At 51.3% G+C, this 27,899-nt stretch overlaps 1 protein-coding gene across 4 annotated transcripts in view; it reads right to left on the reverse strand.

Moving 5' to 3' along the window:
- SMOC2 (SPARC related modular calcium binding 2) overlaps window positions 1–27,899 on the reverse strand; it is a 158,808-nt gene that overhangs the window by 64,173 nt on the left and 66,736 nt on the right. For 2 of the 4 annotated variants that reach the window (XM_057740128.1, XM_057740127.1), the window contains exons 5-7: window positions 23,810–23,857; window positions 20,894–20,944; window positions 19,612–19,686 (exon numbers count right to left, since the gene is read on the reverse strand). In XM_057740128.1, the coding sequence (XP_057596111.1) occupies window positions 19,612–19,686; window positions 20,894–20,944; window positions 23,810–23,857 (174 nt within the window). Of the gene's footprint in view, window positions 1–19,611; window positions 19,687–20,893; window positions 20,978–23,809; window positions 23,858–27,899 lie in introns of all 4 variants that reach the window. The other 2 variants (XM_057740126.1, XM_057740125.1) reach the window with 1 other exon arrangement.

A 27,899-nucleotide genomic window follows, 5' to 3' on the forward strand; every position in this document is an offset into this window, starting at 1 on the left:
ACCCGGGAGAGGGGCAACCCAGTGCTGTGAGCCCCGGAGAAGATCACCCACCCCAGAAGCACGCGGAGCCCCTGACGGCGAACGGCCCCCAGTCACACTCTCTTCCAGCGCAACTTACCTCTGTCTCTTCCAGATGGTTCTATCAGCGACAATCTCACCAACATCGGACTTCAAACCCCGAATCCAAGTACCCTTTATTCCGCGCTTTCCTCTGCATGGGCCCTAACTCTCCACGGTGCTCCCGGGACCCCCGCCCCCACCCTCACCGCAGGGCCTCAGCCCCGGGAGCCTCTGCTGCTGCTCAGGGGCCCCGAGACCGGGGTCAGCCCTGAGCACCACACCCCTCTCTCTCCAGGACAACGGCCGCCGTGTCCTTTCTTCACTCGTGGAACCGTTAGTGGTCAGTGAGGGGTAAACACATCGTTGTACCGAAAATGTGCTCTAGGAATGTTACCCTTTCTTCACTTTAAATTCTGTAGAATTAGGAGACGTAACAAAAGGAAGTTAAGAAAAGCAGTCTGATTTTATATTTGGAGGTCTTACGAAAGAAATCAGAATATTTTTCATTTTCCAGAAAAGTTCTGCATTAAGACCCGTGGTTTAAGCTAGCACAGCTGATGACAAACCTATTTTAAAATCCACTGTGTCCACTCAGGCCAGTATCCAGAGATGGCCGAATTTCTCCAAACCAGTTTTCTTTGCGTGTGGACAAACAAAAGTGGGTTTTACAAAACTGAGATGAGAAAAAGAAAACACAAGAGCCGCATTCTGACCCGAACGACACGCCTCCGTCACATCGCACCACCCACCCTCCCAACCCCGGTGTTCTGGCAAAGCCGGGCTCCAGTGCTCACGGACCCAGGGTCCCGGGGTCTCCCGTCTGCAGGGTGAGGCGAACGGCCCCGCCTGCCTTGCCCCGGGGAGCGCTGGATTCAGCAAGATGCACACTGTCCTGGCCCTCGGTGCCCCGTCCCCCAAGGGGCAGCATTCCTTCTTCCCGTGGAGACAGGATTGACAAGTGAGGACCAGACAGCAAGGGCAGCACAGACGCCTGCTCGGAGGAGGCAACCGTGCAGACAAGCATCTTCCTTTAGGATGAGAGGCCCTGTACTGGAAGACCTTTAACCCTCAAGACCGGGAAGAAATAACGGGCCAACCCTCGCAAGTCAGGGTGGGAAAGTTAAGTGACTTTCCCAAGGCCTCCCAACAGTCACAATAGAAGCAGGACAAAAGCCAGGTCTCCAAACCGGAGTCGATGCTGCAGAGCTCCAGAGAGAGAAAAGACTGATGTGGTGGGGTCAGTCGTGACCACGGCGGGTCCTGTGGGGGCAACGGCCCCTGGCTCAGCTCCCAGGACACGCAGGGACCAAGCCCTCCCGGGGGAAACCACATCGTCACAGCCTCACCCTCGTCCAGCCTTCTGTCAACGCCCCACCTGAATCCGCCTCATAGCTGACCCAGATCTGAGGGCACACGAGGCGCTCCTGCACAGGAGCAGGGCTCCACGGCCGCTGGGGCAGCTGCGCACAGCGATGCCCTCACCCCCGTGAGCCACTGGAGACCACGGCGATGCCCTCACCTCCGTCAGCCACTGGAGACCATGGCAATGCCCTCACCTCCGTCAGCCACTGGAGACCACGGCGAAGCCAGTCCCGCAGGGAAGCGTTTCCCCATAGGCTTCCCACAGCGAGGAGTTCTGATAATCTCCAGTTCCTCTCTGTCTAATCACTGGACCCAAAATACCCCCCCCCCCCGAAGGAAACCAGAACCATCGGCCACAATCGGGGCGGGAGTAAGAGGGAAGGTCACGGGTCCAAGTTCCAGCGACGCCTCGGGGAGCTGGGAGCACAGAGGCATCAAGCGTGGTCAGTGCCCAGACTGGACTTCAGTCTCAAGATTTTTCTTTTCTGAAATGTGGGCAGATTTCAACAGGCAAGTGGCCATTTCAAACCAATGAACGTCTCCAAGGACAGAGCGGCGTGAGTTCACCTTCCGGGGGTTCTTTCCTCTAAGGACACCTTCACGTCGCACACACAGAGTGAACTTCCACACTTGCTTTTGGAGAAAACTCTGAATCCCTGGATGTTGACGTCTGGGGCTGAGAAGCCAGGTGTTCAGGTTAGGGACGTAGTTCCTTGTGCTGTTTGGGTCCAAGATGGGTCTCGGGCTGGACAGGCCTGACCACAAGACCTCTGTCCCTCATCCGCAGGGACACGCTTCCTGGCCTGGCCACCAGGAGGGACGCGCGCTCTTGTCGAGGCTGCACTGCGCTTCGTCTGTCCCTCTTCTCGGCGTTCCTGGGCGACGTCGCAGCGCTGGGCCCTCTCCCTCTGCTCTGAGGCACGTGTCTTGTCCACACTCTGACCAGCGGTCCTCAGAGCGCGGCCCCAGGCCCCCTCCCAGGAGGCCCACGAGGTCAGAACTCTTTCTGTAAACACTGAGGTGCTCACAAGGGACTCACGCTGACACCTAAGGGAATGTGTATTAAAATTTTCTCAGTTTTCATAGTACTCATAAATACCGGTAGATACAAACCATGTTAGGAAAAGCTCTTTGGGGGCCTCAGTAAGTTCTCGGAGCATAAAGGGGTTCTTAAGCCAGAAAGCTTAAGAGCTGCTGAACTAGAGCATAAACTTGAATTATTTGAGGTTAAGAACCTTGTGCTGTATGTTTATTTTCTAACGGAGCACGTGGTGGGCTCTCCTGGTGATGGCAGTCTCCAGGCCTCCCCTGCCGCGCGCAGCTCTGCCCACTGGACAGTTGAGGACAGAAACGTCAGGCAGACGACATGGGACCCCGAGCAGGCCGGCCGGGGAGGAGCCCGGTCCAGGGCCCCGCGCACCCGGCCTGGAGAACCAGCTGCCTCCACTGTGCTGCCGACAGACGTGGACTCCCCGGCTTCGTGCCGGGAGGGTGGGAGCCTTGACATCCCGGAAATCTTGTGCTCAGGGAGGGTCTGACCTCGCAGATGAGAGCCCGCAAAGGAGAGTGGCCGCCACCCCGAGGGCAGGCGCACTGTGGGGGGGCCTGCAAAGAGCCACTCCACTGGCCCAGCTGAGTGTCCTCGAACGGGAACCAGGCAGGGGGGCTGGTCCCAGGCCCGGGACGGTTTCCTTCAGCTGCCGGGATGGTCTCACCCTGTTTGGGGGAGTTTATTTTCAGATGTTTGTCGCTGGTTCAAACGCTTCTGCGCGCATTTCCTTTCCTCAGTCAAGCCAGACCCTCAACGTGGCTGTGCCCCCTTCAGGGAGATGCCCACATCTGTGCGGAACTTTCCATCTTCCGTTGAGACACAAAGAACAAAGGGGGGTTCCCTGTGCCCTCCTCCCCCGAGCACATCATCCCAGCTGCTGGCGGGACCCCCACGGCCTGGTCACGAGGCTCCGCGCCCACCACTGTTCGGTGATGGGCAACGTGTACATTTCCCAGGAGGACGTGAATAAACACAGGACGACCTGTAAGAAGCAAAGATCTCCCTGGAGGCCGTCATGGTCATTGCACAGTCTGAGCTTTAAGTCGTGGAATAACTGTTCTTAAATGTGCAGCTGAGTGGAGGGCAGTCCCTGAGACGATGGCTCTGGGGTCTCGGCCCCCACGCTGCCTGGAGCTGCCCCTCGTCCTCCTTGGTGGCCCCAAGCTCCCCAGAAGCCCGTCCTTTCTCAGGGGAGAAAACCTGAAGACACATTTGGCAGAAGTGTTCAATAGAGCAGATTCTAATATTTACCAGCCACGCCCCAGCCAACAGCACGCCCGCCACCATGTCGCCTGCTAAGGCCATGTTCGTCCCAGTGTACGCAGAGGGCCTCCTGCCACCCCGCAGGCTGGCTGAGGGTTTGCAGTACCTGCGAGCGAAGAGCCCTCTTGGCTGTCGGGAGCAAGCAGGGACAGGGTGTGACCTCCACAGAGGGCAGCAAGGCCAGACCCAGGTCGGCAGCTGGAGAGAAAGGCTGCTCTGTCACGTGGCACACACGCCGGACGCCAGACCTCGGCCAAGACAGCTGCCCCCGGGACTGAAGCTGAAAACTGAGATGCTCCGGGAGCAAACCTGAGCCCCAGACACCACCTGACTCTTCCCCTCACCCCTGCACCTGTGCAGCCACCCCTGCCTGGATGTCCTCCAGCCTGTGAGGCCCCAGGCTCCCGGGTTCATGGTCACCTCCCACCTGTGATACAGGGTCCAGGCTCAGGGCACATGTTGTCTTCACACCGTGAGGTCCTGCTAGCCAGCTCATCTCCCCTCCCTGCCGTGCCTTCTCCTGTGTCACTGGGGCCCCAACGCCCCGTGTAACCAAAGTTCATCTCCTACCGAACCCACCACGAACACTCTCAGCACTGGGAAGGCCCCTGGCATCCTCCTCCAGCTCCCTGCCCTCCTCCCACTGTGCTGGAGGCGGGCACACTGCTCACCCCCAGACTAGGGTATTCAGCCACAGAGACCATCACACAGACGAGGGCTGTGGGGACACTGGTTATGGTTTGGGTTGGCTTTCTTTCCTGGACACTTGGAAAAGATGAATGGATAAAAAGTGAAAAGAAGAAAAAAATCATAAAATAAGTTGCCAAAATAAATAAAGCAAAAATAAGTGCAAAGAAGGATTAGAGAGGTTCCCACCAGCAATAACTCTCTTACACGTCCCATCCATGGAAGAGCATTTAAAATACACTTCTTAGTAATTAAAATTATGTTATCTTGAATTATCCCCAGGACTCAAGTTTGCTTTTCAAATCATCTCCTAAGTTCCAAGGAGCCTTTCTCCCATGTTCATCAGTGTCCCAAGTGTCTTGTAGGAAACAGATGTTGTTTCAAGCTCTCCTCTCCCAGAACTTCCTTCAGTGCCTCTGTTCAAAGTGGGGTGCTTCCCAAAATGGCAAAAATATGGCCTATAAACAGCCTCGAGCACAGTGAGAGACACTTCCTTCTGGCTGAGACGGAGACTGAATGTCCACAGCAAAGACCTGCATCGTGGAGAAGGGGAAGCAGCCCCGAGACCAGCTCTGACAGCTGTCAACCTTCCCCTGCTTGTTCCCAGAGAGACCTGGCTGAGAACCTGCATTTTTTCCATATCTTCCTGTACAACACCTAAGCTTTCATTTCTCTGCTCTCAAGACCTTACCTCTGGTCACTATTAATTCTATTCCCAGTCATCGACTCACCCACAGCCAATTTCTGAATATTTTTCAGTCTTAACACTGTTCCAGAGTCATAAATAGACCCACACAAATACAGTTCACTGATCTGTGACAAAGGAGCAAAGACATCTCAGTGGTACCAGGATAATCTCTTCAACAAATTGTGTCGGAACAACAGGACATCCATGTGCAAAAACTGAACCTAGACATGGACATCGCACAAAATAACTCAAAGTGGGTCATAGGCCTAAATGGTGAATGCAAAACTATAAAACTTCTAAAAGATAGTATTGGAGAAAACCTAGGTGACCTTGAGTTCAGTGATGACTTTTTAGACATAACACCAAAGGCATGATTCATGAAACAAATAATCGATGAGTTGGAGTTTATCCAAACAGAAAACTTCCATTCTGCAAAAGACACCATTAATAGAATGAAAAGACAAGCCACTGACAGGGAGAGAATATCTGCAAAACACACGTCTGAGAAAGACTTATGCCCAAAATATACAAAGAACACTTAAAACTCAACAATAAGAAAACAACCCAAGGAGAAAATAGACAAAAGATCTGAATAGATGTTTCATCAAAGAAGACACACAGATGTCATATAATATATCATTAGGGGGTTGCAAATTAAAGCAATACTGAGCTACCACTGCATACCCATTGGAGTGGACGAAATCCAAAACAACCTGACAACATCAAATTCTGGTGAGGATGTGGAGCAACAGGAACTCTCACAACTTGCTGGTGGGGGTGCAAATAGCACAGCCACTTTAGAGAACAGTCTGGTGGTTTCTTACAAAACTAAACATACCCTTACCATATGATCCAAGAATCACACTCTTTGGTATTTACCCAAGTAAGTTGAAAACTTGTGTCCACACATAAATGTTTATGGTGGCTTTATTTATAATTGCCAAAACTTGGAAGCAACTAAGATGTCCTACAGTAGGTGAATAGATAAACTGTGGTACATCCAGACAATGGAAAACTAGTCAATGACTAAAAAACTGAGGTATCAAACCATGAAAAGACACGGCAACAAAAAGAGATAATTAGTCGCCAGAAATTACGGGGAGAGAGGGATGAACAGGCAGAGCACAGGATTTTTAGGGCAGGGAAAATATTTCTATGACACTATTTTGGTGCATACAAGACATCATGCATTTTTCAAAGCCCATGCAATGTGGAACACAAAGAATTAACCCTAATTTAAACTACAGAAGTTAGTTAATAATGTATCAGTATTGGTTCATCTATAATAACAAATGCACCGCACTGATGCGAGATGTTAATTACAGAAGCTTATGCGGTGGGAGCGTAGAGGTGTTGAGGGGTTAGGTATCTGGGAACTCTGTGCTTTCTATAAACCTGGAACTGCTGTAAAAATAAAATATATGAAATATAAAATAAACAAATTACAAAACTGTTCTACATCTGAAAAGAAGTGAGTGTGAAATCCTAACAACAGAAACTGACTCCCTCTCAGTCTTTGAGTGGCTGCCCACTTATACCCACAGGACTGGTCCCAGGCCCAGTCAAGACCCCCAGTCATTCTAGTTTCTCACTGCCATCTTACTGGCTCAAAACTCTAAATCTTTACCCTATGTCACATCTAAAATGTTACAAGTCACCATAGGAAACTCACAGGTATTCAGTACTGACATCTAAGACATCCACGGTGGCTTTACAAATTATAAAATGGCACAACAAGGAAATAGGCAGTAGTGTATAAACAGAGAGGCAAGACTTGAAACAAAGAGAGACATCTTCAGTAATTTATCAGCATCTGCTTCAACCCATAAGTCCATTTCCTATGCAGTTTGGTTGTAACACATTGTTATTTCAAAAAATAAAGCAATGACTTTGGATAAAATAGTCCAATGGTCACGAGAATACATAATGACTGAAAAACACTTTAAAAAAAAAAAAACTCTTGAGCTAACGAAAACTCTCTTCCCAACCAAGAATTTCAGAGGAATTTCTCTTTTTGCTGCAGAGCCACACCAAAACAGAAAAACAAAGTATTTCCAAGTTTTCAACAAAAGAAAACATGCCTTTCAGCTGAGGCTAATCTTGGAACTATATTTCTCAAGTTAAGTTCAAGAAGTTATGAGCAGTAGAAATGGGGGGTGAGAGAGTGTTTCTTGGCCGTCTTAGTCCAGGAGCAGCTGTAAATAAGGACGCTAGACCTCTCATCTTGACTGGTGTGCTGTCCAGGCTTCTCTACACATCTCCCCAACAACTCATCTAATAGGTGTGTGTCCTCCGGCATGACTGAGTGTGCCACACGCTGCCATCTGCAATGTCTGTTACACACAATCCACAAGTGTGCAAAGTAAAGGCAGAGCATCCGTTGCAAGGGTCTGTAACATCTTACATGTTGAATTTACAATATCCATTACTGCATGTGCTTCTTCAAAACCTGTACAGCTGGTACAAGTGGCACAGGGAAAGTTGGAAACAAACATCTCTGCTGGCAGAAGTGGAGCACACTGAGGTGGCTTCGTAAAATACATGACATTTGTTCCTGGTTAACGTGAGCTGTCCTTGGCTGGTGTTCAAAAATACAGTAAAAAAGAATCACCGATTAAGAATACCCATTTTATGTAAATCAAAACCACAATAAGGTATCCTCACCTCACACCAGCCAGAATGGCCATCATCAAAATGTCTACAAATAACAAATTCTGGAGAGGATGTGGAAAAAAGCGAACGCTCCCGCACTGTTGCTGGGAATGTAAATTGGTGAAGCCACTGTGGAGAACAGTATGGAGGTTCCTTAAAAAACTAAATAGAGTCACCATAAGATCCAGTAATCCCACCCCAGGCATATATCTGGAAAAGAATACAACTCAAATTTGAAATGATACATGCACCGCAGAGTTCACAGCAGCACTGTTTACAACAGTGAAGACACGGAAGCAACCTAAATGTCCATCAACAGCTGAATGGATAAAGAAGACGTGGTACATCCACACAATGAAATACTACTCAGTCATAAGAAAGAATGAAATCATGCCATTTGCAGCAGCACGGACGGACCTAGAGATGGTCATACGAAGTCAAGTAAGTCAGAAAGAGAAAGACAAATACCATGTGATATCACTTGTATATGGAATCTAAAATACGACACAAATAAACATATTTAAGAAACAAAAACAGACTCACAGACACAGAATAGACGTGTGGTTGCCAAGGGGGAGGTGGGATGGGGAGGATGGACTGGGAGTTTGGGATCAGCAGATGCAAACTATTATATATGCGATGGATAAACAACAAGGTCCTCCTAGACAGCACAGGGAGCTGAACAATACTCAATATCCTGTGATAAATTATAACGGAAAAGAATATGAAAAAGAATACATATGTGTGTATATATGTATGGATGTATGTATAACTGCGTCACTTTGCTATACAGCAGAAATTGAACACAGCATTGTAAATCAACTACACTTCAATAAAAATTTTTTACAGGAAAAACATCCATCTTTATATAAGAGATTTGTGGCCATGAAAGCAATACTAAGTTTGAGGGAAAGTCTCAATTTTGTCTTCAGCCAACATTTGATACGTTGGAATAAATTTCATTCTAGTTAAACATGGAAACTTTTATCAAAGGTTGATGAGACACCACCCAAATGGCTTTCATGAGTATTACATTTCTTTAACCAACTTCAAAATCACGTTTGTTGTGAGGGGACTTTTCGAGAGAAAGATCCCTGGAGTCTAGGGTGACCGCAGGAAAGAAGGATGCAGGTGGGGCCTGAGAGGTACAGGCAGGGGGCGCACCAACAGCCCCTTTACCGCGATGCTGAGCCTTTTTGCTGATAGGTTTTGCTTTCGATGCAAAATATCCAAATTGAAGCACACTAAGAGCATTCTATTCTGCATGTTATGGACTGAACTATGTCCCTCCCCAAATCCACGGGGTGAAGCTCTAACCCTCATCGTGACTATATTTGGAGACAGGGCTTTTAAGAAAGTGATTAAGGTTAAATGTGGTCATGGGACCAGAGCCCTTACAAGAAGAAGAATAGACACCAGGACTGTGCGAACACAGAGAAGAGGCCACGTGAGGACACAGAGAGGATGTGGCCATCTGCAGGCCAGGAAGAGCCTTCTCCAGGACGCACCCTGCTGGCACCTCTGCTCGGACTCCCAGCCTCTAGAACCAGGAATAAACACCCCTCCCCCCACCCCCGTCTGTGGTGTTTTGTTATGACAGTCCTAGCAGACTAATGCACTGTATGAAAATTCGATTTTTGAAGAAAGCCCAAAGAACCTTTCTCTACTGAAGATTAGCCGAGCAAAGGCTGAAAACAGGGAAGTGTATTTATTGACAGGCAGGGTTGCCAGACAAAACAGAGAACAACAGGCGAAATAAGAATTTCAGATAAATGAGGAATAGTTTTAGTATATCCCATGCAAATTTTACATTTTTTTCTTTTATAACATTTTCTCTTATCCTTTCCCCATTCAGACTTGCTGTTACTGTAACTTTTAGCCAACTTCACCAGCTGAAAGAAAAAAGTGCAAGTTAGAGGGCGGAAGTTTGCCAGCAGGATAAACTCCAAATTGCATCCTCAAGGTTCAGGTTAGTCTGTGGAAGAGAAGGTGTAAAGGGCCTAGTTTTGTAAAGCCGGAAGACTCACTGCTTTGGGGGCATGAAGACCTCTGTGAGGCTCTGAGGGTGGCACCAGCAGCTCCCCGTCTTCCCCAAAAGGGGGTCTCACCTCTGGGTGACAAAGGGAGACCTTGACTAGGCAACAGTTTCTAAGTTATGGCATCAAAAGCATGAGCAACAAAAGAAAAACAGACAAATGGGACTTCATCAAAATCAAAAACCCTGTGATTCAAAGGACATCACCAAAAAAGTGAAAAGATAACTCACAGGACAGAACAAAATATCTGCAAATCATATATCGGATAAGGGACCTGCATCTAGAATACTTAAAGTAGAACAACTCCAGAACGGAAGGCAAATAACAAAATAATAAAATATGCACAGTATTTGAAGAGACATGTCTCCACAGAAGATCTGCAGTTGACCAGCAAGCACGTGAAAAGGTGCTAAACATCCCTAGTCATCAGGGAAATGTGAGGCAAAGCCACGAGGACACACCACTTCACACCTCCCAGGACGACTGCAACCAAAACAAGGGGACGTGGCAGGTGTCGGCGAGGATGCGGAGAAAGCCCTCGCGCTGTGCTGATGAGGATGCGAGGCGGTGCGTCCACGCTGGAAAACAGTTCGTCAGCCTCTAAGGACGTTAAACGCAGAGTTACGATGCGACCCAGCAATTCAGCTGCTGGGTGTGAACCCAGGAGACGTGAAAAGGTGTCCACACAAAAACCCGTGCAGCAGTGCTCATAGCAACACCATTCTCAGGAGCCGACACGCGCAAACAACCCACGCGTCTGTCAGCTGATGGGAAGGCAAGTAAGATGCAGGCCGTTCATACGACAGGACATTACTGCGGCATGAAAAGGGTGGAGGCCTGACACACGCGCTATCCCGTGCCGGACCCGTACGGGCACCAGGCTGAGTGCAAGAAGCCAGTCACCAAAGACCACGTGTCGTAAGCTTCCACAAACCTGAAATGACAGAACAAGTCCGTCTACAGAGACTGAAGCAGACGTGTGGTCGCCGAGGACTGGGAGTTGTCCGTGGGGACCGATGGCTAATGAGCACGGGGTCTGGGGTTTTGGGAGGGATGAAAATGTCCTAAAATTAGGTTGTGGTGATATCACGTGACTCTGTGACTAGACTAAAACTTCTGAATTGTACACTTCACCTGTGAATCCCATCTCAGTAGAGCTCTGGAAGAAAACACAGGGCATGGAGCGTGGATGGGCAGAGGTGGGCTAAGAGGCTGCAGGAGGGACGGCTGCCTGGAGGCCACCAGAGGCCCTGGAAGGGACGCGCCCTGTGACGAGGTGACCCGGGAAGCCGCTGCAGAGCTCTGAACAGAGACGTGCCTCCTGCTTTTGAAAAGTTGGTGTTGAGAAAGCTGCAGTGGCAGGAAAGACTGAAGCAGAGAGGCCTGGAGACCCTCAGAATCCACGGGGTGACCCGGGCCACATGGAGCTCGGGTGCCTGGTGGGAAGTGGGCGACGTGGACGCGTCTCAAAGGCAGAGCCCGGGGAGGGCAGGGGGAGCCTGAAGGACTGGCCGGAGGTGTAAGGGAAGGGTTCCCACAGCACTGAGGACGACGGACGCCTGCGGGGCCTTGGCCTAGCACTCAGATGCCTTCCAGAAACTGAGTGCTTTGTTTACACCCACGTGAAGTTACAAGGAAACACTTAAAGGTGGCCGAAACCTTGCTGATAACAGTTAACATGTGTTTGCAGTGGGACTCAGATGTTCACACACAGGAGAGTCACCGGAGGAGCTGCTGAGAATGCAGCTATGGAAGCCACACCCCAGAGACTCCAATATTCTGGTCGAGGGTGAGATGAGGCATGTGCGTTCTCACCAGGACTGTCGGTTTGGTGACACACGTTTTAACAGGCAGCCCCGGTGCCGCGGGGCTGCAGGGAACCAGCAGGTGCGGGGCAGCACCGGCCCCCCGAGCAGCGGGCACAGGCTGGGGAGACGGCACCCAAGCAAACACCCGTTTTTAGCAAAAGGTAAACGTGCATATAAGTAACATGAACACACACTCACTCATGTGTGCACATGTGTAACCGTTAGCATGACACCAAAGGAAACATGAACTAGCCGGTGAGACGCATCCATGCAGCGCAGCGGTGATCATAGTTGCTGTTTTCCTAGAGGCCGTGTCCAGGGCCCAACCAGCGCCTGACGTGCAGAGACCTTGGGCCGAGAGACCAGCGTCCCTCAGCAGGACAGACAGCGGCAGCGGCGGCAGGTTCACGGCCAGGCTGCGCCTTCAGGAGGGGTCTGCCCCCCACGGGCTGCTCCCCCTCCTGAAACCGATCCACGGAACCAGGCCGCAGAGCCTTGCGGAGAAGGCACCTGGGTCCCCGCACGGCTGCAGAGGACCAGCCCTCCCCTGGGCTCGTCCCCCGAGTAAAAGAGTGAACTTTCTGAGCTTCCTGTCCAGACGGGGAATTGCGGGGGCATTTCTCCCAACATTTACACCTGATAAACGCTGGTGTGTCATTTAGAAACCTACGCCCCATGATGAACACACGAAGTAAGCGGAGCAGGAAGCAAGTCACCTGGATCTGCTGTCTACGTAAGTGTTTGCACTTTTCGTATGTCTGGGATGAGACAGGCAGGTACAAAAGGATTCCCTCTTCACTTCCTCAATGATCTACGTAGTTCGAGAGAATACTAATATTATCTTCAGTTCTACACAGAAGTTTTTCTTTTTTTTAGTGTATTGGCTGCATTGGGTCTTTGTTGCTACACACGGGCTTCCTCTAGTTGTGGCGAGCGGGGGCTACTCTTCATTGTGGTGCGCGGGCTTCTCATTGCGGTGGCTTCTCTTGCGGAGCACAGGTTCTAGGTGCGCAGGCTTCAGTAGTCATGGCACATGGGCTCAGTATCAATAGTTGTGGCTTGAGGGCTCTAGAGCACAGGCTCAGTAGCTGTGGCGCACGGGCTTAGCTGCTCTGTGGCATGTGGGATCTTCCCAGACCAGGGATCGAACCCGTGTCGCCTGCATGCGGGGGCGAATTCTTAACCACTGCGCCACCAGGGGAGCCCTAGCACACAGAACCTTAATATTACCTAGATATTCTGTGCTTTGATGCAGATAGTGTATTAAATATGTAACTTAAATGAGATCTTTTTAAACAAGCAGATCTTTGGTCTGCTTTCTCATCTGAAACACAATAGCCTGATGTACCCCAGCTTTAGGCACTAATGTGATTTTCAGGCAAACCCAGGGACCACTTCCAGACTAGTGCTTATCTGAGACAGAAACGCAGGATGAGGGCAAATTAGAGGAGAAAAAATGATAGCTCTGAAGAGGAAGAAAGGCAAGGGAAAAGGTTGCATCTGTTAAAAACACAAAGGCACGTTTTAGATGAAAACAAGTACTTAATACACACACAACACTTGCACACACACGCACCCCACATCATTCCGGGAGTGAACCGAAATCCTTAGCAACTGGATTCATGTTTTTCAAACTCTGCGGCCGCACGGCCGGGTCGCTCAGGTCGTTGTACCTGGCCGCGCGTCAGGCTTGGCCAAGAGCCGGGCATCAGTCAGCCCTCTCCATGGCCAGGAGGACAAGACTGGACCTGTTGAGACGAGGCGGCCGTTGGCAGTGTGTCCTTCCGCTGCCCTTGCGGGTGAGGCAAGAACTCTAGTTTGGGTTTAACTGTGTGAGTCATGTCCAAAAAGACCCTCTATTATTTACGAGACACATCAATCCTGACTTAGTCTGTAATCCGACTGCTGGGAAGACCACAGAAACAGGGTCACAGTGCTACCTGTTCTGTTAACTTTCTAGGGTGAAGAGCAAGAGACCTTTCATCTGGTTCAGACAGAAACCAAACCAGTGCTGGACACGACCCCACGAACTTCACCGCCACAGGGAAACCTTTCCTCAGTGCTGTTACTCCCATCATACACTTTCTAGCACCTGAATTCTCCAAAGCGGGTATCCAGTAACCTCTGTAGTGAGCACACACACACACACACATGCAAGAGAGAGAGAGAAAGAGAGAGAGATTCTCAAAAAGTATCCTCTTGTTATTTGCAAAGTCCAGCCCTGACATCGCACATGAACAAGTGGACGTTAATCCCCCTCCTATTTACAGGTTGGACTCTGATGGCCCCACTGGACAACCAGGGCTCCCATGGACATGCCCCAATCCCCGAGAGGTTGGCTCACTGTTACCATGGAGATGAGATGCTGACTGGCACCCAGGGAGGCTGATCTGGATGGCGGCGCCGTGTGGGAGCCCAGCTCAGCCCCCACCCCCTTCCCGAGGCCCCAGGAGCTCCAAGCAGCAGCGGCCGTAACTTGAGTCAGAAGGAGCCTGCACTAGACCCGGAGGCCCGGGACAGGGGACTGCCGGGCCAACAGCAGCTCAGCTCACCGTGCCCCCGTGCAGCGCACAATGCATCCATCCCCAGCCCCCCGCCTCAGTCCCCTGTGCTCCTTCCCACGTGATGAGAAGGGGGCCCAGGCTGGGGACACTGCTGCTTCCCCAGTTCCCACACTTGCACCCCTTCTGCCTGCCGGAGACGCGCTTCTGCCCGGGGTCACCTCCCATCATGTCCCTTCTGGAGCCACTGCCCTCCCCAGAGGACAGCCTGGCCGGTCAAGAGCTGCAGCACCCATCCCGGTGCTTCCACGGCGAGGCAGGCTCCTAACCCACTGTCAACAACAGAGGCACCTCGGGAAGCTGGGACCAAAGTCACGTCACCGCGAGGCAACTGGCTTTGAAAGCGACACGTGTCTGACGTGCAGTCACAGACCTGGGCTAAAGCCCTCCCAGCCACCTGGAGATTTTGGAATGTGTCCTTACCCACAAGACAGGGAGAGGTGCGTTATGTTAAGCCCTGCATCACGTAGCACTCCGCAGGGTGCAGAGTAAGCCCCCCATAAATCGTAGCTCTGGTTCTACAACACACGCTCTTTAACATCAGACCTCATTACTCGATGGATTAAATCTCATTTATACAGAGAGAAAAAATAAATCCAATGCCCTTTTCTCTTTTTACACAGTGAGAGTGCAAAGGCCTGTGCATGTGTAAGGTTGGCGTGTGTTTCCAACCAGCTTGGTTACTTCCATTACTATTTTCTGTGCTCATGTTGAAATGCCACATCCTGATTATTTAACAGGAGTTTGAATACTGAAATCTAAGAATTAAATATGATTGGAATTAAAACTCCCTTTTATAAAGGATAAATTGTCATGTACATTTTTAGGTGGCTTAATTAATAATACATTTTTACAGTCCACATTTAGAAGAAGCTATTTGATTTATTTTAATCTATTCAAATGACCCACACTTTATAAGTTAGGAATGTAGTTGGCATCTTGATGTTTTGTAATGTCATGTTTGAAGAATGGAATAGAAAGGGAAATGAGGAAATAATGTTTTAAAACTTAAAAAGGAAGAAAGAAAATATAATTGGTGTTCTTTTTCCCCCAGGGAATGCAATTTACCATGATTTAAAGCAGAATCAAAAGATAATAATCTTTTGGCAATAATTTTAATATGTGTAATAAAACAAAAATTATCAGCCCTGAATAAAGCAGAAAATGTTTCCACGGAGGGGGTCCCATAAAATTGTGGAACATCCTGAGATACAGAACATCTCTTGGATATAAAACAGAGCTGTTTTTAATGGTTTAGGGAGGAAGAAATATTTTTCTCCCAAGTGGGAGGAGGGTTTCAGAGATGGCAACACTGGGGCCTCTAGGTTTTCTCCAGCTCACACGCAAAACTTAAAAAGACAGCAAATGAGGTCACTTCTTGTTTATCAGAGCAGACGAGGGGCCTGAGTGTGTCCTGCGTCCACGGCGGGACGCAGCGCCCTGGAGCGCAGGGCCTGCCCCTGGAGGTCTCCGAGGGGCCACCTCCTTGGCGCAAGCTCAGCTCTCGGAAGAGCCGCAGGCAGAGAGAGAAAGCAGACGCTCTCCCGCCAACTCGGGATTTGCAATAAATAATGAAATAAAACACCCGATCCCCAGATTGGCGCTCTCTGCCTTGGGGAAGCATCACCCGCTCCGAAGCCGCTGGGATCGGATGCTGGAGCCCTCGGCCAGTTTCCACCTCCTAGCTGGCCTGGCTGGCACCGTGACCACGGATGGTGACAGTGGCCTGCGTGGGGTGGGGGAGGAGAAGCAGCCCTCCGCGACCGCAGATTCCTAAAGCGACGAGACAAGGGTTCCCGCGCATCGCGGCTGTGGCTGACAAGGGTGTTTGGTGGGGGTGGGGAAGGGGTCAAAGGACAGCCCACCGCGGACCCTTGGCGCTCACGTTTCTGGGGTCAGCCATCAGAAGTGGGGTCTGGACATGAAGCAATGTCACGACGCATCTCCTTCCCCAGAGCAGGGCGGAGACGCCGATGCAAGACCCACCTTGCACGCTGCCCACCGCAGCCCCCAGGGCAGCCCTGGGTCCCCGCAGAGCCCTGCACACCTGCGCCCTGCAGGGTCCGCACAGGGGCCGGGGCGCACTCAGCAAGTAAAGTATTTACGTGAAATAAACACGGAGCCGGCAGAGCGCCCTCGGCGCTTTCCTCACGGAGAAGATAAAGAGTCCACCCCCCATGCCCGCCCCCACAGGCCAGCATGGGGGCCCCTCGGTGCTGCTGGGTGAGCCCATCGCAGGGTGGAGGGGACCTCCTCCACTCAGGGTCACCCGTCTAGTGTCACTCTCCTCCACAAAATGCCTTCACAGCCGCATCTGCGCTTGGCCAAGGGACTGGGCGCCATCGCCGGCCGGGGGGACGCCCGGGGAACCCTCACGGTGGCCGTGGGGACCTCCCGGTTGGGATGCCGACCCGGCTCGTGAAGAGGGAGCAGAGGAGACGGGCGGCACGGAGCCCCTGTTCCGGGTCGGGAAGCGACAGCTCCCTGGAGCGCGGCCGCCGTCGCCCCCGAAGGGCTGAGGGACGAGACCCCCGCCGCCCTGCCCTGGGGGTGTGGGGTGCGCGCTGGGCTCTGTCTGCGGGGTCCCCTCACAAGGGCAGGGGCCGCGAGCGACGGGAGGAGTGATGCTGAGCGCGTGCGCGGAGCGAGGCTGCGGCGGCGGGGACGAGGCGGTCTTCGCGCCGGGAGCTGGGGTCCCGGGGGCCCCAGGGACGTCCGAGAGTGGAGACTATCTGGAAAGCACAGCCGCCGTCCCAGGAGCGGGGATAGGAAATCGGAATGCAGGTGCGACGGCGAGGCTTGCTCGGGGAGCAGTCTGAGGACGAGGGCCAGGAAGAACAGTCTCGGAGGGAATGAGAAAAGGGACGAGATGGGGCGCAGGCTGGAAGACACGCGGTGCGTCCCCCGTGCGCACCCGCAGGCACCGTGGGAAACACCCTTTGTGCCCCCCGCCCCCCGCTCCCTCTGCGCACCCCCTCGGTGCCACGAGGAACGTGAGCCGAAGGGTTAAGGGCGGCCAAGGGCCTGTGGGCAGCACAGGTGCACTTTAGCAGGGGCCCGGCTGTGTCACCAGGGGAGCAGGGACAGGGAGCCAGGGCCCCCCCCATCAGTGGGGGTGGGGGAGGTGCCTCTCTCTGAGATGCAGTGGGGGTGGGGTCGGGGGCACGGCAGCGGCCGCGCTCAGAGACCCTGCCGGAGCCTGGGCTGTAACCGCGTCTTCCTCCTCTGAGGAGGGGACGTGGGACATGCAGTGGTCCCCAACCCGCGCTCGGCGTGACGCCGGCGGGCGGGACAGAGGGGCAGCGAGGCTGAGGTCCAGCGCGTCCTGAGCACCAGAAATGTCAGCTGCTCCCCCTGTAACCAGTGCGGGGCCAGCCGTGAGAGGGGGTGCTCGCGCCGCTGCCGGATCCCAGCTCCGCTCAGAGCAGAGCTCCGGGAAGGTCGGAACGTGTCCCCGGGGAGGGGCGTCGGTTCAGTGAACAGAGATGTACATTAATTTTATATAATGAAACAACACGTCACACAATCTCTTATCTGGTAACCCTTTGTAGCCAATTTTTGTAACTTCTACGAATAGAATGATAAAATTGAATATAAGATGATTCAAGAACATAAAGAAATAAATTGATACTCAAGTATATATTGATAGGAAAAAACTGAGTGATGCCTTCTTAAGTAACAGGTGCTGTTAGGGTGTAGTCACTTACTCAATGTATCCTGAGCCACATAACGACAATGATGCTTTTCCTGCATCATGAACCCACAGAGGAATAGTTCACTTCTCTTTATATGGAATTTCAGTAACTAAAAGTCCAGCACTGAAGCTGTCACGGTACTTAGATTAGATCAAATTTTTATTATTTGTGTATTTATTTTTTGTTTCATTTAGTTTGCTTTAGGTAAGAACAGCAATGATACCATCAAAGTGGCCTTAGAACACATGAAATAAGCATGTGTTGAGTGCCGATCACGTGCAAATCTTCATAGACTTGGATTACTTTGTTTTCTTTACAAGGAGGTCCCTTCTAAAAACCACTATCCCTTTATGTTCCCAAGCACATCTGTCCACACCCACATGGCCTCCCTCACCGTGCGCAGCAGCCACTCTCCTCATGTTTGGTAACATGAGTAATATTATGTTAGTTTAGTGCAAACTGGAATGGGGGAAAATAGTACTTTTAACTGATATAAAGAAACAGCAGAGGAAAAAAGCAATGCGTTCTCAGTGTGGCTTCTTCGGTAAAGGGACATGAAACAACACCAACAAACAAGGTAAATTTTTAAAAACACAGAATCGCAAAGTCACAAATTATTTATGTTTTGTTAAATAAATGTGTCTACTTCTACCAAAGAAGATTATTACTAAAAGTGTCTTTTAAAAATAAAAATTAAGTACAAATGAAACTCTTCTGACATTGAAATCTCAATGGCAATGCGAGTTGTTACATAAAATCTATGGTTGTTTGCCATTTTATCACTAAATTTAATAAAGTAAATACTATGTTTAATATCCTAAAATACCAGCTAGGGCTGACTTCCTTTGGACCCTCAGAAAGAGCGTGTATCTGGACACCTGGCTTTAAACACAGATATAACCCCGTAATTTCATGCCCCGTGTCTGTAGATCAACTCAATGTCATCTTTTTGTGTTCTACACATTTAGGCTGATTTAAATCAAATTACAGTGTAAGGTAACTTACATAAACTGGAATTTCCTAAAACATTATTTTCAGTCCCATAAGTACTGAAAGTCTGCACAGTTTTTATTAGTTGATTATATTTGACAGGTCACGTAAGGCCTGAAAATCTGGTATCAGTAAGTTATGAGTGAAATACAAGTGTCCTTGTTCTATGAACTTATATGGAACTAACTCTGTCAGATCCCACATAGCTTCCTACTGACAATTAAAACTGCTTTAAAAAAATGTACATTTCCAGTGACACTTTTCCAATAATTTTATATTTATTTCTCAGATTAAGTTTAAGTACTGCCACACTGATGCTCCCCTGAGAAGATTTCAGGATTCACCAGTAAATCTGAAACATTCGATGTTTGCACTAGTTTCCCAGGTACTAATCTATACGGTACAGAAGCAAACCAAATTAGATGACTTTTGGAAATACAGTGACAAGACTGAACAAAACCAGCTCAGTTTCTAAAACTCGTAAGAGAAATGTACGGGTTAATATCTTTATGCAATAGAAAAACGTATCCGTAATGATAATTTCCAAGAAAAAAATGTTAAAAATTCTATAATATGTTCTATAACTTAGCAAATTTTAAAAAACACCCAAATGTGAACTACATTTTGGTGGGCAAACCACAGCATTAATTGCATGACTCATTGGTGACCAGGGAAAAATATGGGCTCTATACGTAACGTGCAGAAAACAAGACCACCTCCCAGGTCCACGAACTCAGTCACATTCTGCCCCCTTTTACCTGAATTCTTATTGGTTTTGTTCTGTCGACTTTTAACTTGTTCAGTCCAAAGAGTTGGGTATCGTGATGCAATATCTAATAAACCAAAATAAAACGATAATTATTTTAGTTCCCCATGAAAACACAAAGTCTCTCAATTAAGTATTTCAGCAGGCAGCCTAAAAGTCAAAAAAATCAATAACTACATATTGTACATGTAAAAAAATAGTAAGTTGATTATGTGCCTGAAACAAAAGGAGATGACAACATACATTTTTAAAGACTTTAGCATAGGCCTTTTTCTTTCTTTCTTCATCCAGAAGTGTAAATAATAGTGATGTGAGTCCAGACAGGCTCCCCTGGAAAGAAACAGGTTTTGGCCAAAAGCCCCCAAGTATAGAAACATACCCTTGTGTGGTAAAGATGGACATTCACGTGACACACAGGGTCTCACCCGGCTGAAAGATTCAATGCCAGGTGCAAGATGTAAAATGTACTCTGTGCCTACAGGACTCTGGGAACAGGTCTCCGGTGGTAACATGAACACACATAACTGGATATTCACAATGTGGTCCGTGTACCACGTGCCCGAGAACCACGCTGAAGCTGACCTGCTGGGGAGATGCACCTTTGTCACCTATGGGGGCTGTGACCTCAGACAAGTTACCCGTGTTCTCAGCTGTGAAATGGGGTTCTGAGGACCCGGTGGGCTCAGGTAATAGAGTCCGTGGCCCTCAGTGCCAACAAAGGTTCCTTTTTATCATTATTACTGTTGGTATTATTTGCAAAGCACAGCGTCAGGCTGCCCTTTGATCTTTGATTTATTTATCATGGGCATGCCTTACACTTGGCCTTCAAACCTGACGCCTTTCGACCCGAGAACTGGTGGTGCCGTGGCGGATGCTCACAGCAGTGCATTAAAGGCTGAGAGCAGGAAGGCCTCCTTCTCGTGACCACGCAGTTCCACGAGCCTCTGAAACCTCTGTGCACACGTGACCCCACGAAGCTGGCCCTGGTAAAGGTGGTGACCACACGACATGAAGGATGAGCGGGGAAAACGCCATGTGCTTTGGCACCTTTCCATACACACATGCATCACGTTCTCCAGATGAAACGTCGGCTAAGAGACCTCGACGTAAAGACAGGCCTCTGCGTGTGCTGTGCGAGGGCACCCCGGCAGCACCCGCAAGCCCTCGGGGGGGCAGCGGGGCTTCACACGGCTGGGGAAGGCCGAACCCCGCCCGCCCCCAGCGCCGTCCCGGCCGCGCCCCCCCGTCCCCCGCGACTCCCCGCCGACACTCACCTTCCTCATCCCCTTGGGGCTGAGTCTCCAATGCCGGCGCTGAGGCATCATCTGAATTCAGAACGGAAAAGATTTGCAAGGAGACTACAATTATGAGAGTAAGTGAAGTAAGTGTGCATACGGACAGGCCCCGAGGGGGCATTCTCCCCCCAGCTCGCCACCCCCCCCCCCAGCGCTCGGCAGACCCGCAGACGCTCGCTCGCGGCCCCGCACACAGCCCGCGGGGAGGGGCAGGTGTAAACCGTCGGAGCCAGCCGGACGGACGGGGGAGGGACGGCAGGGCGGGGGGACACTGGGGGGCGGGGCAGGGGTCTGGCAGCCCTGCTGGGCCCCCGTTCTCCTGCCTGGAAGGCGGGGGTGCAGGGCCTGGCCCTGGACGGTGCCCCGTGGGTCTCGGCCTCTCAGGCCTCCTGTGACCACATGTGAGGGGCCCAGGTGGGGGGTGGGGCGCGAGTGTCAGAGGACAGAGGGACGGGTGTGGGTCAGAGAGCCCTGCGCCAGCTCCGTGAGGATGTCATCCAAGGACACGGTCTTTACTCAGTTAGCGGAAGAACACCCTTCGGGTTCCCCGGTAAGCGAGCCTCCAGGAGCCCCCGGACACGGGGGCCCCGCCAGGGACCCCACGACAAGGCACACGGGGGGCCCCCAAGAGCCACCCTAGCGCTTCTCCCCCAGGCTTGCTCATCCCTGTGATTTTGTTTCTAAATCATTTCAGGATCAAAACGCAGCAAGCAGTGGCGGAGAGAAGGGACAGCCACACGGCTTACGTAGCTAACTGTGACCCGTTGCTACCCCAGCTACCCAGAGAGTAAAAATGAAGTTTCCCATAAGTTCTCAGGGGAAAACCAAAAGGAATATTTTAAAAATTCTTGAACAGTTAACAATCTCTTGAACACAGTTTATTATCTGTGGAAATACTGACAAAATGTAGCATCATTTGTCTGAAGTATCCGAGTCGAATAATGACAGCAGCAGTGAACTGAAAATATTTTGCTATTGAATGTTCTGTAATCTTCTTCCAAGAACGAAATGGGGAACATATTTAACGCGTGTCTAACATGTTTAAAAGTCTTAACAGAACATACTGAGAAACGCCTTCGCGTATTTAAACATCCTTCGGAATGACACCCCTCAAGTACCTAGTTCCTGTCGCACACGTTTGCCGCGGCCTAACCGCGCGCCCCTGCGGGGCCAGGAGCCCCAGCCCCTGGGTCCGGGCCAGTCTGAGTTCTCAGCCGAGCTGGCCAAGGCGAGCGGGGACAGGGGGTGTCCTTGAGGGATGCTGGAGGGCGACAGCCCCGTCCCCTCCTCCCCCGACCCTGACGCAGGGCACCGAGGCCCCCGGCAGCCTGGCCCTCCCCACCCCCCGCCGTGCTCTGGCCCCTGGAGAGCCTGTCCCGCCGTGACTAGCCCACCGGCACCCACTGGGCTCAGCCTTCAGAAAAGGAGGCAACGTCAAGGACAGCTCAGGGCCGCTCACTTTCCCTCGAAGAGAGTTCATTGAACGTCTCATGTTCCCGATGAGAAGATAAGCTTTGTTGCTTATTCTCAGGTGTTTCCTCTGACTGACACGTCTGTAGAGCGAGGGGCTTCAGTAGAAGGAAGGTGTTCTTCCCTCAAACCCACTTCCGAGCCCACGTGCCAGTTCCCCGGGGATCGGATGGAAGCATTTTTACAGCGGATGCAGCTGTAGCATCATGGACAGGATTGGGGGCGGGGAGGCTGAAACAGTATTTCCCTCCGTCTCTCTTTCCGGCGTTGGATTCCTGTGTCTAACCGCGAGCATCTATGCCAGTACGCCCGCCCCAGCGTCTCGGAGACTCAAATCCCGACCTTCTGGGCAACTTCATCTTCTCCTTCCCCAACGTGGACCCTCTCCCGAGCCCGGGTCCTGAGCCCACCTGCCCGTCACTCTCTCACCTACGAACCAGGTTCTTCTCCCCACCTGGGAGCTCTCTGCCCCCCGCCATGCCCACCGTGCACCCCCAGCACCTCCTCCTCCTCCAAGACATGGCTCCAGCTCGCCTCCTCTGCCCCTCCCTGCGCGCCGTCTGCACGGCTGGCGTTTATGCGCGTGCCAACCTGTGTGCCTCCCACGGATGTATCTCAATGATACAAAGACCCTACATCTCCCCACGGCGAGGACAGCGCCCACCACGGTTTCAGTAAACACTTCAGAGACCTGGGTTGAATAAGTCTGGGGTCTATTTGACTTCATATTACTTTTCTCTATTACTGGTTCATATCCTATAACCTGCATCAGAAAAAAAATGTGCCTAAGATGTTGGTACATTATTTTTATTTCATCTTAAAAATAAATTCTGGCTTCACAGGTTGATATCAAATAAAGACAGAAAATGTGTCACTGGGTCTAACGGGGACAGCTGAGGAAAGGGCAAAGAGGTCGTGCTGGGCTTGCTGCCCAGCAGAGACGCGCCTGGGGCCGTGGGGTGACTTCCGAAGGAAATGCTCCCTGCTCTGTTTGGTTCTCGTGGGTACTGGTCCCAGGAGTGACTGTCATAGATGAAAAAGGTCCCCCTTTCTTAGGAGGAACAGCTGACATCTCAATCGGTGACCCCAACAACTGCTATGCTAGAGTCACGGGCCAGGTCTGGGGTCCTCTGCCCAGGTGTGGACCTGGGATGATGTGGACACCATCCACAGGGGTCCCACCACGCGTCACGTCTGCGAAGCCCTGACACGGACACAGCTGGTCTCGTGCCCGGCACCTGCAAGGTGCCCAGCAACCCTAAGGGTCTAATAAACGCTCACTGAATAAATAAATAATTAGCAAAGTGCTTGAGCTCTCATTACCGTCACTGATATATGTTCACATTTTAACTCGAGAAGTTACTTTAAGGCACAGATGGATTTGCTATAATAATATACCAAGGAAATTCATTTTAAGATAGTTACCTGTTTTTCCTGTGCCTTCCCGTTGGGGTAACTTTTCATTTACAGAACCTAAAAGGGGAAAATGAGGGATGAAATTATTATTGGCTCTCAAATGGTCATCATGAATTGTTACACAGATATTTTATTCCACGTTGATTAATTCACAGGGCTCTGTCCCTTTCTCGTTAACTTACACAGGCTACCTAGGGCCCTGAGATGACTCCGTCATCTGAAATCCCAAGCCTGAAGCTAGGAAATGTAAGATTACCTCCTACATCTCTGGCTACCTGGCTTTTGACGTATATAAATCCCTCGAGGATACAAAATATCGCACTTTCTTCACCCGAAAAATATCATAATAACCTTTTTACCATACATCACTGTGTGGGGATAGTTCAGTGAATTAGATTTTAAAAATACCTTTAAAAAATAATAAAAAGTTATGCAGCTGAAGATAAATAAAAGCCCCGGTTTCAGCTGAACTCTGATTTGCGGAAAACCGAGGAACCATTTTTCTCATAAGGGGCGTACAGCAAGCTGACCAAGCACACTAAGGCCAGCTGAGTAATTTATAACAAAATGTTACCGCCTGCATCGCCCCGAAAGGTTTGTATCACAGACAGGAGGCATTGCTCTCCTTCCCCACAGGCTGAAACCGCTGCAGTCACCCAGGGCTTCCTCGCCATCATCACACCTCCTCCGAGGAAGAAACAAACAGCATTAAACTGGAGTTTATCTGCCCATCCAGTTCAGAATACGCCATGCAGGACTCACTTAGAACTCCCCTGGTCACACGCTAGGCAAGACTCCACGGCTAAACTATCTCATGAAATAAAACTTGAAATCCGTGGCTTGTTTTTTCCAGTTTCGAATATGACATTGAAATACAGACCCTTATTTACACTAAAGATGTGAACTGTAGGACATGTTGAGGATGTTTATCTCGTCTTGGATCTATAACGGTTCTACAGCAGGAACTGCGCGAGCAGTCCGTCGTAGACAGAAATCCTGAAGGACAGGCAGACGGCGGAGCTCAGGGACGCTGCTCTTCCCCTCCAAACGCTGCTGGACATGACCGAGGGACGGGTCCCCGACACGCAGCCAGGCGGTCACAGGAAGGAACAAGATACCACAGCAAACGTGTACGCGGCCTGAGCGGGGTCTGCAGGAGACACAGCCCCTCCTCCCCTCCACGGCTGCTGGTCTGAAATAGCGGAATCACGGGAATTGGGAAGTGCAGTTTGGCCGACAGATACAGAAGCTGAGGATCCTCGTGGTCCATCTATCTGCACCGCGTTTGAGGTGCTCGCCGAAGCAGCTGCTGGTGCCTTCCCAACTGCGACTGGCGCCACGTGGTGAAATGCTACGTGCTTTCCAGGGTCAGAACACAGGGCTCTGCTCCTGGTGAGAATTCCCAGGGACGCACAGTGGGCTCGTCGTGTGGCCTTCTCACGAAGCGTTCGGGATCCTACTCTGCTCGTTTCTCCCTTTGTACCATCTCTTCATAAATCCAGACTTCTTAAAGGGCTTAAGTTTCTTAGTCGTCGGTTTATTTTTATCATGTGTTTCTACAGTGAGTCAAAAAATGTTTTCTATCTTGACTGGGAAATGACAATATTTCAGTAATATTTCTGGGTATGACTACGTAGGTTTTACCCTTCTGAGCTAAATGCAAACATCCCAAATAATAATCAGAAGCCCCCTGCGAGAGAGCTTCTCATTTGAATTAAGATAATATTTTGTAATCTAGAGCCTGAAGTCTCCAAGCTGCTGGTTCACAATTTGATTAGTGGCTGAGATCTGAAGACGACATTTAGAAAGTATCTACCTCTTCCCCCAGGCTGCCTTTCTCTCTCTGAACCAACCAGTGTCATGGCCTGTCCATCAGCACCCTCTCCCAATTCAATCAGTGTTCACTGAAATCCACATGAAATTAATTCCATCTTGTTCCTAAGATGCAGAAATAATTGTAACATAGAACCAAGTGTCCCCTGGTCACCCGCTCCGTGATTCAAATATTCTGCAGCACAGAATTGCGGGGGGGCGGGGGGGCAATCCCAACAGGGCACGCACTTTCTCGTCCAACTGCCTCCCGACAAAGAGACCCCCCACACCTTCCCGCCCCAGCCTCTCCCAGCATCCCGCCCTCACGGACGCGGCAGACGGCTGAACATCACCCCTCGCGCCGCAAAGCCGCTTTGCAAAGTCGAATCCAGGAACCCAGCACCGTGAATCCACCCTTGTTCTTTCATTACATTTTTCTGGGGGTGAGAATTTGCCGAAGAACTCCCAAGCGCTGGAGCAGGTGAGGTTCCAGGATGTACATGCAGAAATTGAGCCTAGCAACGGGAGTGTGGCTGGCAGTAAACAGCTCTGCAGACCGTGGTCTGGTTGGCTGATCCTTCAGACAGAAAGACTCTGCCCCTCCGATTCCTGTTTCAAAGGACACATTTGAGTTCCCTCCATTTGTGAGACCTCATCCCATTTAAACGCTCCTTTAAAAGGGTGGCTTTTTTAGCAACGAGGGCATGCATCCCTGGTGGAGGAAGCCACAGAAGCACGGGGTGAGGACACCGTCTGTGGTCCAGAGGAAGCACAAGGAGCCCTTGGTCCAAACCCAGCTCCGCTGAGCAGTGCCCGCTCGCTGCCAGAACAGCCCGAGGACGGTGCCGCGTCTGCCGAGGGAGCCGGTGGTCTCAGACGGGCTCCTTTCACGAGCACTAGATGCGCTCCAGGAGTGACGAAGGGGCGGAGGGTCTGTGATGCGTGCGGCCGGAGGGGCCAGGAGAGGGTTCAATGAGGTCAGCTCACTGCAGGCGGGCACTTGCTTAGCACGCGGGTTGATGGTCCTTCAGATGGCAGTTAAACAAGCCGCGGTGATTTATCCCTCCCGTCCGGGAGCAGGTTCCCAGCGTCACGTGGCCTTGCTTCGGCCAGAGGGAGAGAGAGCGAGCCAGGAGAGCGAGCGAGAGGAAGGCGGGCGGGAGGGAGGGAAGGAAGAGAGGAAGGCAGGCGGGAGGGAGGGAGGGAGGGGCAGAGAGGCCACGTTCCTCCATCGCTCCTGGACGAGCTTTTCTCTTCTTGCTCCTCCAAGTTAGGTCGCTAGACTGCTGACCCTGGACTCTGAAAGCAGAGGTCCCACGAAGCTTTGCACCCAAACGTGGTCTCATCACCCTTCTAGGCCCTTCCTCCAGGATAAGAACGTCTGGCTTTTCTCAGCAGCTGTCTGGCTGCCCTGGTCAGGACTTTCTGGTCAGGACCACGTGTGGGGGACGTGGATGACTGTGCGTTGCAGGAAGAAGGCAGAGCGTGGGGGACGGAGCACCCGTCACTGCCTGCCAGCTCTGTGTCCTGGGCAGGCGCCCTCCCCTGCCCAAAGCGCAGCTTCCCCATCCGTTAAAGGGCAGCGTGGGGCCGACCTGCCTCTAGGGCTGGAAGGAGGCAGCAGAGAAACCAGCACGTCCGAGGCCACAGCGCACGCTCGCTCAGAATGTTCCAGGACACGCAGGTACCCGTGTGCTGCCTGCTGCCCCGCAGCCTCTCTCCTCGCGTGTGTACGTTATACACGTCGAGAGGGCGACAGCTGCTCCAAACAGACAGCAGTGCTGTCTCCACGGGGAGCAACTGGTCAAAACGCACAGCCCCTGGCAGGACGCCTGCGTGGCCTCGGCCTCCCTGTGGCCACTTTCACTCATTCATTCATCCAACGTGTTCAGTGGATACAGATGAAAAGGTTCCATCTACTTTGGAGTGGCAGGCACCAAACAGAAAGTATTCGAATAATTCACATCACAGCTGTGTATGGAGTGAATGTCTATACAGTTCCTGCTGCGTGCTGGTCACCATTCTGGGACCTCCACATACATCACGCTGTCTAACGCCGACAGCCACCCTGAGGTAGGCGCCACGCTTACACCCGTTAGACAGACGAGGAGACTGAGCCCCAGACAGGTGAGTAACAGCCCAAGGCCACTTGGCCAGGAAGCGGCAGAGCAGGGGCCGTGCTGTGTTTTCAGCCCTCGGGGGGCTCACTTGGTCTGGGTAGTCAGGGCTGGCCTCCCCAGGGGAATGGAAGGAGAACAGGCACGAGGCAGAGGGGACGGCAAGGCGC

The sequence above is a fragment of the Hippopotamus amphibius genome, chromosome 6 (genome assembly GCF_030028045.1).
Source record: "Hippopotamus amphibius kiboko isolate mHipAmp2 chromosome 6, mHipAmp2.hap2, whole genome shotgun sequence".
Taxonomy (NCBI): Eukaryota; Metazoa; Chordata; class Mammalia; order Artiodactyla; family Hippopotamidae; genus Hippopotamus; species Hippopotamus amphibius.